We start from the raw sequence: 12,739 nt of genomic DNA on the forward strand, positions 1-12,739 counted from the left end.
ATTTATGCAGCTTCTCCCGCATGGTTTAAGTGTATGTAAGGACCACTTTAGAAGTTAAGAACAAATTACCTCAGTGGAATAGAGAAAGGAAAGAGCTACAGCCCATTTGCTTGCACACCTTGCACTCAAGAATGTAATGAATGGACCCTATAATATATATTATCCCATTTTTACATATGAGGAATCAAAGGCTCTGAGGACTTAAGGAGACTCGCTCAAGATGATTTTAACTAATTACAAAAAGGTTATGAACAGATCATTGGCTATAGAGTTAAACTGGAGTCAATCTCAAGTCTGCCATTTATCAAATTATGTGACCTTGAGCAAATTACTAAACCTGATTATTTTATTCATTGGTATATAAGTATTACTTATTAAGCATCTAACAACGCTTAAAGTTAGGAATCAACATCCTCATTTTACATTTGAAAAAAACTCTTAAACTAGGTCTGCCTGTTTCCAAGACATGTAGTAGGACCTTAATAAATACTAGTTCTCAGCCATGTGTAGTAGCTACCCTTAGATTAAGGCAGGAGGATTGCCAAGTTTGAAACCAACCTGTGTAATTTAGACCCTGTCTCTAAAAGAAAAGGTGGGGGGAGGGAGGGTTGGAGATGTAACCTAGAATGTGGTAGGGCCTGGGTTCAATCCCTAATACTACAAATAAATAGTATTTCCCCCATGCTCACCCATCTGAGCCTTGGAGCCCAAGACGCTTCCTCATCTCCCTCTTTGCCCTCTCCCTCAGAAAGCCAGGCAAAAAGAAGAAATAAGGAGTGGTACTAGTGACCTAATATACAAAATAATTATTTTATTAACCTTATGTAAGGTAATATTAGGGTGCATATTTAAACCCATCACCACCAATTGCCATCCCTAACCCACCCATCCCATAATACAGAAATATTGGAACCTCATGTATGAGAAATAGTTGACCTTTCTCTAGTCCAGAGAGAGGCAAAAAGCCAGCATTGGCATTACAGAACCTGAACAAAGTTCACAAGTGTTTCCTTGCCCTGTAAGAGGCAAAAACTTCCTGGTGCTAGGAATATTGGACAATCATTTTACTAGTAATAAAAATTCTAGCTGGGTGTGGTGGCACATGCCTATACCTAGCTACTCAAGAGGCTAGGGCAGGAGGATTGCAAGTTTGAGGCCAGCTGCTGCAACTTAGGGAGACCTCCCATCTCAAAAAATAAACAGGGCCAAGGGCTGGGGTTGTGGCTCAGAGGTAGAGCACTTGCCTAGCATGTGTGAGACACTAGGTTTGATTCTCAGCACCACATATAAATAAATGAATAAAATAAAGGTCCATCAATAACTAAAAAATATTTTTTTAAGAGAGAGAGAGAATTTTTTTAATATTTATTTTTTAGTTCTCGGCGGACACAACATCTTTGTTGGTATGTGGTGCTGAGGATCGAACCCGGGCAGCACGCATGCCAGGCGAGCGAGCTACCACTTGAGCCACATCCCCAGCCCACTAAAAAATATTTAAATAAAATAAAATAAACAGGGCCAGGGATATAGCTCAGTTACAGAGCATCTTTTTGAATCCACAGAGCATCTGTGGATTCAATCCCTAACATTAAAAAAAAAAAAAATCTGCTCCTCATACTTGTTTATTTTCAGAGAAATTTTATGTCTCATCCTTGTTCTGATCCCTATAACAAGTCATTTTGCAACACCAATCCACTTTTTTATAACATTGTTGTTACAGTAGTCTCCCCTCATGATTCCTGAAACCCTGGAGAGTACCAACCCTATATATACTGTTTCTTCCTTTATATACATATACCTGTGATAAGTTAAATTTATAAATTAGGCACAATAATAGATTAATAATGTTCTGGGCCAATGGCACATGCCTGTAATCTCTTCAACTCAGGATGCTGAAGCAGGATGATCACAAGTTGGAGGCCAACCTCAGCAATTTTGCAAGGTCCTAAGCAACTTATATGTCTCCAAATTAAAAAAAAAAAAAAAAGGACTGGGGATGTTGTTCAGTAGTAAAGCAATAATGAGTCCAATTCCCAGTACTAAATAATAATATTAATAACTAACAAAAATAAAACAATTATAATAATATATTATAGTCCAGGAGTGGTGGTGCATGCCAGTAATCCCAGAGGCTCAGGAGGCTGAGGCAGAAGGATCGATGGTTCAAAGCCAGCTATAGTAAAAGTGAGGCAGTAAGCAGCTCAGTGAGACCCTGTCTCTAAATAAAATACAATATGGAGCGGCATGTGGCTCAGTGTTTGAGTGCCCCTGAATTTAATACTTCCCCCCAAAAAAAAACCAATTATGACAATATACTATAATAAAAGTTATATGAATATGGTGTCTCTCTCAAATATCTTATACTTTGACCTTTTCATTTAAAGGAAAGACTTTATGGCTTCCTTTTGGCATATCTGAATTGCCAGTACCAGTATTCTTTGTTTTATTTTTGGGTTTTTTTGGTACTCAGGATTGAACCTAGGGGCATTTACCCACTGAGCCATGTCCCCTGCCCTTTTTATTTTTTTTATTTTGAAACAGGGTTTTAATAATTGCTTAGGGCCTCACTAAGTTTCTGAGGCTGGCTTTGAACTTGTGATTCACCTTCCTCAGCCTCCCAAGTTGTTGGGATTATAGGCTTGTCTTACAGTGGTGTGGTTTTTTATTTTACTTTTTATTTTTTGAGGGGGTTTTTTTGTTTGTTTGTTTGTTTGCAGTTCTGGGGATTAAACCCAGCCGTATCACTGAACTGCATCCACAGCCCTTTTTATTTTATTTTGAAACAGGGTCTCACTGTGTTGCCCAGGCTGACTTCAAACATGTCATCCTCATGCCCCACCCTTCTGAATGACTGGGGTTTTAGACATCTATTGCTATACCCGGTTTGCCTGGATCACTACTCTCATACTTTGGGGCCATTATTAGGTAAAATAAGATATACTTAAACACAAGCACTGAGAAATGATAGTGGATCTGATAACCTAGACATCTATTAAATAAATAAGGGGGGGCTGGGGATGTGGCTCAAGCGGTAGCGGGCTGGCCTGACATGCATGCGGCCCGGGTTCGATCCTCAGCACCACATACAAACAAAGATGTTGTGTCCGCCGATAACTAAAAAATAAATATTAAAATTCTCTCTCTCTCTCTCTCTCTCTCTCTCCTCTTTAAAAATAAATAAATAAATAAACAACAAATAAATAAATAAATAAATAAGGGGAGGCAGTATATAAAGCATGGATACACTAGACAAAAGGAATAGTCACATCCCAGGCTGACTGAACCAGAAAAACAGGATATTCTATGATGCTACTCAGAATTATATGCAATGTAAAACTTATGAATTATTTCTGGAATTTACCACTTAATATTTTCACATATAGGCTGACTGCAGGTAACTACTATCATAGAAAGAAAAACCACAGGTGAGGAAGGAGATGTTAATATACAGGATTTTGTGTGTGTGTGTGTGTGTGTGTGTGTGTTTGCGCACACGAGTGTTCCCGGAGATTGAACCCAGGGGCAGTGAACCATATACCCAGCTTTTTGTGTGTATTTTTTTATTTAGAGACAGGGTTTTGCTAAGTTGCTTAGGGCCTCACTGAATTGCTGAGGCTGGCTTTGAACTTGAGATTTCCCAAACTGTTGGGATTTCAGGCATGTGCCACCACACCCAGCAGAATTTCATATATGATTTACAGGCATCTCTAGGAAAAGCCTTTTAGAGGTAGTAGAAAAATCTAAGCTGATATTTTAGGGTTTAGCGGCAACATAGGGTGATCATATTTTAGCTAGGAAGATTTGCATGCACTAGGGCCTCTAAGAGAAACCTTGGAGATAAAGAGTATAAAGCAGCAAGTGGGGATGCTTAGTGGTGAGTGAGTGCTTGCCTCGCATGGAAGAGGCCCTAGGTTCAATCCCCAGCAACACACATACAAACAGAAAAGCTAAGCCTGACAGCACATGCCTGTTAATCCCAGCTACTCAAGGAGGTGAGGCAGGAGAGGGGAGTTTGAGACTTGACTGTGCCTTGTAGTGAGCTTCTGTCCCCCCCCCAAAAAAAAAGTGTGTGGAGGCACACACTTGTAACCCCAATCTGCAGGCTGAAGTAAGAGGATTGCAAGTTCAAAGCCAGCCTCAGCAACTTAGTGAGACCCTGTCTCAAAAAAAAAAAAAAAAAAAAAAAGCAAGTGAGGATGTGTTCTGGTTAAGCACACCCTGGGGAATCGGGGTGGGTTTTAATCCCTGGTCCCAAAAAAAGAAAAAATGATTATAAAGCAGGTGTGAGGTAGGCAGCTGAGGGTTGAAGCTTAGAGCCGAGGCAAAATTTTGTTGTTGTTGTTGTTTGGTACCAGGGACTGAATCCAGTGGTGCTTAATCAGACTCCCCAACTGCTGGGATTACAGGCATGCACCACCATGCCCAGACAGGGCAAAATTTAAGAATTTTTTTAAAAATATTTTTTAATTGTTGATGGACCTTTATTTTATTTATTTGTGTGTGGCGCTGAGGATGGAAACCCAGTGCCTCAAGCAGAAAAGGCAAGCGCTCTACCACTGAGCTACAACCCCAGCCCAAACTTTTATTTATTTATATGTGGTGTTGAGAATTGAATCCAGTGCCTCACACATGCTAGGCATGCACTCCACCACTGAGGTACAAACCCAGCCCCTTAAAAGACTTTTTAAAAGAAATTTAGGCTTTCTCTTTGAGGCAATTGAAAAACATTTAGCTAGGAAATGAACTGAGATTTACAACCAGCTTCCCTTCCCAACACCTTAGTGAAACCCAGATTTATATTCTTATTTTCATTCATCCATTGGAAAACTCTAAGAATAAAGTTGCTGGAGGTAGGAAGAAAACTGAGGAGTCACTTCAACAGTCTCCTCCCATTCCACCTCTGCGACCGACCTCCCCTAAAAGCTGAGATTTCTATTTTCTGTGTGTTTCAAATTATTCCCAACCCTCCCACCCCGTCCTGGCACCAGCTCTCTACCTCTGAGCTGCAACCCCAGCCCTTTTCTGAGTCAGGGTCTCGCTAAATTGTCAAGGCTGGCCTCAAATTTACATCTTCCTGCCTCAACCTCCCAAATAGCTGATATTACAAAGGTGCACCACCATACTCGGCCAATTTTGTGGTGGTGGGTGCTCTTTCTCTTTCCATATCAACATCACTATCTTTTGGTTTACCTGCCCAGCAGAGTTTTGGATGGCTGGAGGATGGAAGAGGCGGGGTAGGGTGGGGTGGGGGCCAAGGCAATTAGAATTGTGAGGAAGTGTAATTGAGAATTTGTTTCTCTAAGGAAGACTGAAAATCCAGAGGCTTATCTATCAGTCTCCAAATCAATAGCAGATGAATTAGGGAGGGAGAGTCTTGAAGGTGTGGACGAATTAGGGGTGTGTGAAAATTTAAGGTCCTGCTTAGGCTTCAGGCCATGTCCATAGCCTTCTCTCCCAAAGAGCTCAGTTTCGGGGCGAAGAGTGGAATTGGAGAAAAGAGGTCCTATCTAGAAGGAACCCTGGCCCTGGAGATTACACATCCACCTTCGCAGCAGCAGAACAAGGTCCCTTGGCTCGCCGCGGGCTCGCGGGTTGATCGTCTCCTGACCCGGAACAGCAGCCAGTTTCTTCACTCCGCAGCTTGTCCACGTGCCAGCAACAGTAGCCACGTGGGGCCCTAAGAAAACGCCTTCGCAAAGGTTTGTCCCCTCTGCTGCCCACTAGGAAAGAAGACCTGGGAACAGCGACCGAGAAGACACTACCGGCCAGAGGCCCGACTCGCGCGCGCCTGGGACAGCCGGGGGCGGGGCAGGGGCGGGGCTTACCTCCGACCGCTGGTGGGAAGGGCGGGGCCTGAGCTCGGAAGGGTGGGCTTTGGAGAGCAGCCGGTAGCCATTTCACTGTCGCCAAGGCTCCTCTGCTTCCTCCTTAGAGCGAATCCCGGCCCAGCCGGGCCCGGGATCGCCATGGAGTCCGCGATGGGCGCGGGCATCGTGATGGCTGAGGCGCTGCAGAACCAGCTGCCCTGGCTGGAGAACGTGTGGCTCTGGGTCACCTTTCTGGGCGATCCCAAGATCCTTTTTCTGTTCCACTTCCCCGCGGCCTACTATGCTTCTCGCCGTGTGGGCATCGCGGTGCTCTGGATCAGCCTCATCACCGAATGGCTCAACCTCGTCTTCAAGTGGTGAGACTGCGAAGCCCTCGGGCATCCTGGTCCCCCACCCTCGAGGGCCCGGGTCTCTCTCAGCAGGTGTCTCAAAGGCCATTCTACCCTTTTGAGCATCTTTGTGCATCTTGGACCCAAACCTTAGACTCCACACATTCTGCCCGTTTAGACCAGCGTCCTCAAACTGGCCTGATTAGAGAAATCACGTAGGGGGCGCAAATATCCTATTCCCACCTCAGCCCTTCTGATTTAGAAACTCCAAAGGAGGGGTTGGAAATCTGCATTTTAACAAGTATCTACAATGATTTAAGTAAGAGACTTCTCAATTCACTTTTTCATTCATATATTCATTCTCCTGACATAATTGTTAAAAAGCATGCTTTGTGACAGGCATCACACTAGATGCCTTGCAAATTAAGTTGCTGTCCTTGGTCCATGCCCAATAGCATAGGCAGCCCTAGAAAGTTTACTAGAAATGCAGGCAGAATCTCATGCTCCAGGTCATACTTCCTGCATTTGAGCCAAGTCCCCAAGTGATTCCAATGCACAGTGAAGTTTGAAAAGCACTGGGTGAACGAAAGCACTGCCTTCCAGGGAAAACTTTCTTTTCTTTACCCTTCATTCATTAGTAAGCTCTACACACAGAATTAGAAGCCAGGAATCCCAGGCAAGTGGGTGGAGGCCCTGCAGCCCTTGGGGTTTATCACTTTGTGCCACCTGTTTTCTCTGTTTTGGGTGTATAAGGGAGTCTGTAGACATACAGCCTCACCTTCCTTCACCTCAGCCTCTGTTGCCAAGTCCCCAGCCTGGGGGAAGAAAGGGAGATTCATAGGAGACACTTGAATGGGATGGAATGACTTGCTGCAAAACAAACTTGGAATAACCTTCCTTTCCACTCTTCTCCACGGAGTTTCATCCCACTGTAGACAAAAAAGCAGTTGCAGAATCATTTCCTCCTTGTTTAATTGCTCTTTGCACTGAGCTTTCTCCTCCCTCAGAGTCTGTAAAAGTTTCCCTCCCTATTTCTGTTCCTCCTAGAGTCAAATGGTGGACACTCCCCCACCCTCCTTCCCCCTTAGTACTGGGGATTAGACCCAGGGCACTGTGGCAAGACACCTGGCGGGGCAAGTGCTTTACCATTAAGTTACATCCTCAGAACTTTCTATTTTATTTTGAGACTAGGTCTTGCAAAGTTGCCATTGGTGGCCTTGAACTTGAAAAAGTTTCAAGTAGCTGGGATTGCAGGTATGTGTCACCATGCTCAGCTTTGATAGACACACTCTTTAAATGCCCCCAAATGATAAAGCCCCTATTCATTTTTAAGTGTGTCCTCTTGGCGTGTATGAGGCCCAGTTTTCTGGAGAGTCAAGTCCCTTCTGAACCTCACTCCCCAGCTGTCTGCTTCCTGCCAGCTGAGCACCTGCTAGACTAAGGGAGTTTGAAATATATATATATGTATTTAGTTGTAGATGGACAAGATATCTTTATTATTTTTTATGTGGTGCTGAGGATTGAACCCCAGTGCCTCACATGCTTAAGCAAGTACTCTACCACTGAACCAAAACCCCAGCCTGGGAATTTGAAGTTTTGTCCTTAATCTTTCTCAGGCATCTTTCTATATTCCTTACTCCCATTTTCAGACATGGAAGTTCACCTAAATAATTACGGTGTAGGTAATTGAGGCTGAAATCAGGGACATGGAGAGCGGGTAGCAGGAGACAGGGAGGGAGGGGAAAGACCAAGTCCTGGACTCAGAGTGAGAAGAAAGGAGCTGGCTCTGTAGTGGGAGGGGTAAGAGGGGGACATCTGCAGGTTTGGTGGGCCACACCTGTAATCCCAGTGGCTCAGGAAGCTGAGGCAGGAGGATCCTGAGTTCAAAGTCAGCCTTAGCAACCACGAGGTGCTAAGCAACTCAGTGAGATCCTGTCTCCAAATAAAATACAAAATAAGGCTGGGGATGTGGCTCCATGGTTGAGTGCCCCTGAGTTCAATTCCTGGTACCACCCCCCAAAAAAGTGGGACATCTGAATGTCTCGGAGCATACACACACTTACCACAATCTCTTGCCTCCATATCATTTTTTTTTTTGCAGTAATTTTCTATTTTGAGATAGCTTAGCTAAATTGCCAAGACTGGCCTTAAATTTGTGATCCTCCTGCCTCAGCCTCTAGAGTATCTGGGATTACAGGCGTGTATCACCTCCTCTGGCTCCATGTCACTTTTTAAAAATGGTATGCTTTTCATGTTCCAAGGTAGAAAACCATGGCAAGATAATAGCCAGAATCAGAGTCCCTTTCTGACTCCATTCCTCAGACCCTCCAGAGTCTTCAGGTATTTCTACAGTCTTTCTGTCCACTTCCTTCCCCCTGGCAGTATGTGCTCGTTTTAGTCATCTTGCATCTTTTCTCTTATAGGTTTCTGTTTGGAGACAGGCCCTTTTGGTGGGTCCATGAGTCTGGGTACTACAGCCAGACTCCTGCCCGGGTTCACCAGTTCCCCTCTTCTTGTGAAACTGGTCCAGGTGGGAAACTTCTTCCCTTTCTAGGTGTGGTTAGGGTTCGGGTGAGCATTTCAGAGTAGTCTTCAGCCAGGGTGGCCCAACTAGAGGCCTAGCCTCTCACTTACTAGGCCAGAAAACAAAGCAACGCCAGGAAGACCAAGTGGAGTTATAGGAGGCAGGCACCTTGCCATGTGCAGGGTAGAACCAAGTGACAGGGCAGAAGCCTGAAGCAATGGCCTCAGGTGCAGGTAAAAAATACTTCAGGCCAGAGGGAGCAGTGGAACTGTGCTAGGGAAAGCTGCTTTTCAGCCAGGGGGAGGCAGCTGTGTCTAGGTATCACCAAAGTTCTCTTTTATTCTCTCACCATACACTTCTGTATTCGCTGACAGGCAGCCCTTCTGGACACTGCATGGTCACAGGAGCAGCTTTCTGGCCAATAATGACAGCCGTCTCTTCTCAAGTAGCTGCTCGGACCCGCAGGTATACCTTTGGCATCGCCCACTAGTGGGAACAGGGGTGATGGCATCCTAGACCCAAAAGACCCAGTAGCATGGGGACTCTGGGGTATTTGGTCAAACTATGAAGTGTATGCATGCTGAGGGAAGCCAAGCTGTGACTAGACACCTCTTAAGCCATTTGTCTCTCTTCTTTCTAGCCGCTGGGTAAGGGTGATTCCTAGCCTGGCTTATTGCACTTTCCTATTGGCAGTTGGCCTGTCCCGGATCTTCCTCTTAGCACATTTCCCTCACCAAGTGTTGGCTGGCCTAATAACTGGTGAGCAATAGGGGCCATAGGGTGGGCCAAGAGGGTGCCTTTGGCAGTGGGATGACCAGTCTAAGATCTTCCCATCATTCCCAGTTTCTATAGTCAACCCCAAGTGGTCTTAGTCTGTCCTTCCACCAAGCTGCACTGCAGCTCAGGGGGTGGGGGTGGGGATAATTTCCCCAAACTTCTTGAAGCTGCTGTCATCCCACTCTCCTAGGTGCTGTCCTGGGCTGGCTGATGACTCCGCGGGTACCTATGGAGCGAGAATTAAGTTTCTATGGGTTGACTGCACTGGCCCTCATGCTGGGTGCTAGTCTCATCTATTGGACTCTCTTATCACTGGGCCTAGATCTTTCTTGGTAAGTCCTGCTTTGGAGCTTGGGCTGGCTGGGGCCTGACCCACCTCACCTGTACCCAGTGTGTTGGGTCTCTGGTTCACTGGAGTTAAAAAAGACATATTACCTGTTCCCAAACATAGACTCTCCTGGGGTTGCAGCAGAACATGTGAGTGGGCCAAGAGTAGAAGACCAAAAGCCAGTGGCCCTCTGGGTTCTAGTCTTTCCTGGCAAGGACTCTTTTTTCCCACAGGTCCATCAACCTAGCCTCCAAGTGGTGTGAGCGACCTGAATGGGTACACTTGGACAGCCGGCCCTTTGCTTCCCTGAGTCGTGACTCAGGGGCTGCCCTGGGGCTGGGCATTGCCCTGCACTCTCCCTGCTATGCTCAGATACGACGGGCACAACTGGGAAATGGCCAGAAGGTAGCCTGCCTTGTGCTGGCCATGGTGCTTCTGGGTCTCCTAGACTGGCTGGGCCACCCACCTCAGATCAGCCTCTTCTACATCTTCAACTTCCTTAAGTACACCCTCTGGCCATGTCTGGTCCTTGCCCTCGTGCCCTGGGTTGTACATATGCTCAGTGCCCAGGAAATACCACCCATCCACTCTTCTTAACTTCTTGTGCTTCCTTCTGCCACTTCCCTTCCTCCAAAGCCAACACTCCGTGACCTCTACACTCCAGGAGGCAGTTCCGTCCCTGACAGCCCCCAAGCAAGTCCTGTTTACCCTGAATTTCCTTTTTTTCCCTCCACCTGGTCTTAGCCCCAAAGAAGGCCTTCAGTCTCCCAGAGGGGCTGAGCCTCCTCCTGCCTTTCCCCCCAAGTCCACAAAGAGCAAAGGCAACAGTAACCTGTGGGTTCCTGCAACACTGTGAGGGGAGGCTCAGGGGGTGCCCCAATAAAGCCCTTGAAACTTCTGGATTCTTTTCTTGCCCGTGAACACACCACTAACCCTGCCTGTAGGTGCAGGAGCAGAACCCTTGCCAGGCTATTTCTAGAGTTAGGAACTCAAAGGAAAGGGGATACTGGAAACTCAGCTGAGAGCTCTCAGTCCTGTCCCCAAACCCCAATACAACACACATCACCACTTAGGCCACAAGAGAGGTTCCATAAGATGCAATGGCTACATTCAGTGAAACCTTATCTTTCATCTACAGGACAGAGATCTTCTGCCCCAGCCTCCCATTTTCCAAATTGGCTTCTGGTCCAGGGCTGGAGAAAAGGCAGTTTTTTTGGCTAGGAAGGGGAATAAGAACCTCTGTTCCCTATGAGAATCCAGACACAGAGACATTGGCCCCAGAAAGCACTGCCAGAAACAAAAAGTTTATTTACACAAGAACACACAGTATAACAGGTTACAAAATTCTTAACTGAAATCCATATCTGGAAAGACAAAGCAAGGAGTGGGTTTACAGGAGAACCCCACTAGCCACAGGAAGAGGGAGGGTCAGGGGCCGGAGCCTGGAGCTCATTGTGGGGAGGCTTGGTACAATGGGCCTAGCCCCTTCCCCATCCCCAGGAGGATCTAGAACACACAGCACACAACGAACCAATTGGGGTAGAACTCTGCCCCTCCCCTGGCCCTCAACCCTGTTGGGGAGGGGGAGCATTAGGATAATAAGTATGTAAACAGATTGGTAGGGCCCTGGAGATGAAAGTAGAGTATGTGTGGCATCAGGAAGGAGAGAGGAGAGTTAATCCCCTAGGAGCCACTACCCATCTTTGGTTTCCTACAGGCTGGACAGCATTCCCTGGAAGCCTATGGGCCCCCAACCCCTTGAAACAGGGGGCTCTGGAGGACTCCTGGAAAAGAGGAAGGGGAGTGCCCAGACCCTCCTGGTCTCAGCTCCTTTGAGATAGTGGCCAACTGAGGGTGCTCAGGGAGGAAGGAAGCTCCTGCTGAGGGCAAACTCCTGGATTCCTGGGTTATGGTCCTGCCCCTTCTAGAAATATCCAGTTACCAGCCCTAGGCTTCAAAGCAAAAGGCCCCAGGAGGAAGATAAGCCCTGACCTTTCTACTTGCATCTTGCTGGATGGCTGGGGGAAACCTACTGAAGAGCAAAGGGCCTCTCACCAGCCTACAAGGCCCCTGTAGGAACCACCTCCTCCCCCTCCTCAGGCTGTGCTAGCAGATGGCAAAATCACCAAAAGAGTAAGTTGGAGAGCAAGCCTGGTTCTGGTTCTGGGGCTCCTTCTAACCCCTCAGAACCAAGGTGTTCATCCCCCATCCCTTTTGCCCTCTGGACCCTTGGGAGGGGAAACAGGCCCTGAGAAGTACAAGGCAGGACAGCCCTGCCCATTGTGGCTCAAGCCTGCTGTGGATGCTGAGGCCAAGCAGAGGGGTCTGCAGAGATGATGGGGGTGACAGAGGAGAAGTAGAGAAATGTAGCATGACAGCTCACCTCTCCTCCACTCCACTCTGCATCTTACTGGTGTGCCCTCTCCAGTATCAGGAAAGGGGGGTAAAGTTAAGGCATTCCCCCCAAGTCAGCCAAAGCCAAGGCACCAACTTACTGTTCCCACCTCACTTGGGAGCCCCAGAACTGAAGGGTATCATCTGGGCTCCTGTGCCCACCTTGAGCTAGCCCAGGCTCCAAGGGAAAAAAGGACAATGAAAGGATGTGGGTGTGGGGTACAACATGGGGAGCTGGCTGGGCAGCACACCCCAACCCTACAGAGGGAATACACTTTCAGAGCTGGGGTGTAGGCTACAAGAGTGCTGGACAGCTGAGAGGAACAGGAAGGGCAAGGCTGAGAGACCCACACAGCACACGTTGTTGAATGTGTGACTTTTTGTTTTTAATAGAAAAAATAAACAAAATCACAATGATGAAGCCCAGAGGGATGGGGGCCAGGGTGTCACAGGGCAGGCTCCTGCTCCATGGGCTCCTCTGCCGGCCTGTGGGGACAAGCACAGGGAAGACATTGAGTGAAGGACAGCACCTTGAGCCAGGACAGGAAGGTGGAAGGCA

General features: G+C 47.0%; 2 protein-coding genes across 8 annotated transcripts in view; one reads left to right on the plus strand and one right to left on the minus strand.

The window, feature by feature from the left end:
- The first annotated feature begins 5,851 nt into the window (after nucleotides 1–5,851).
- On the plus strand, nucleotides 5,852–10,686 carry G6pc3 (glucose-6-phosphatase catalytic subunit 3). Of its 4 annotated transcripts, none has more exons than XM_077800814.1 (7): nucleotides 6,025–6,184; nucleotides 8,419–8,497; nucleotides 8,581–8,687; nucleotides 9,056–9,146; nucleotides 9,322–9,440; nucleotides 9,649–9,790; nucleotides 10,020–10,686. In XM_077800814.1, exons 1-7 carry the CDS (start codon nucleotides 6,109–6,111, stop codon nucleotides 10,381–10,383), a joined length of 978 nt encoding a protein of 325 aa, XP_077656940.1. In that variant the 5' UTR covers nucleotides 6,025–6,108; the 3' UTR covers nucleotides 10,384–10,686. The 4 variants fall into 4 exon arrangements, with proteins under 4 accessions (XP_026268189.1, XP_077656940.1, XP_077656941.1 ...); XM_077800816.1 differs by lacking the exon at nucleotides 6,025–6,184 and adding an exon at nucleotides 7,354–7,411; XM_026412404.2 differs by lacking the exon at nucleotides 8,419–8,497 and having other exon boundaries at nucleotides 5,852–6,184.
- Nucleotides 10,687–12,558: 1,872 nt separating this feature from the next.
- Nucleotides 12,559–12,739, minus strand: part of Hdac5 (histone deacetylase 5) — a 35,875-nt gene continuing 35,694 nt past the window's right edge. For all 4 annotated transcript variants that reach the window (XM_026412381.2, XM_026412380.2, XM_026412382.2 and 1 more), the window contains one exon: nucleotides 12,559–12,666. In XM_026412381.2, the coding sequence (XP_026268166.1) occupies nucleotides 12,627–12,666 (40 nt within the window). In that variant the 3' untranslated portion in view covers nucleotides 12,559–12,626. The remainder of the gene's footprint in view (nucleotides 12,667–12,739) is intronic.

The sequence above is a fragment of the Urocitellus parryii genome, chromosome 7 (genome assembly GCF_045843805.1).
Source record: "Urocitellus parryii isolate mUroPar1 chromosome 7, mUroPar1.hap1, whole genome shotgun sequence".
NCBI lineage: Eukaryota > Metazoa > Chordata > Mammalia > Rodentia > Sciuridae > Urocitellus > Urocitellus parryii.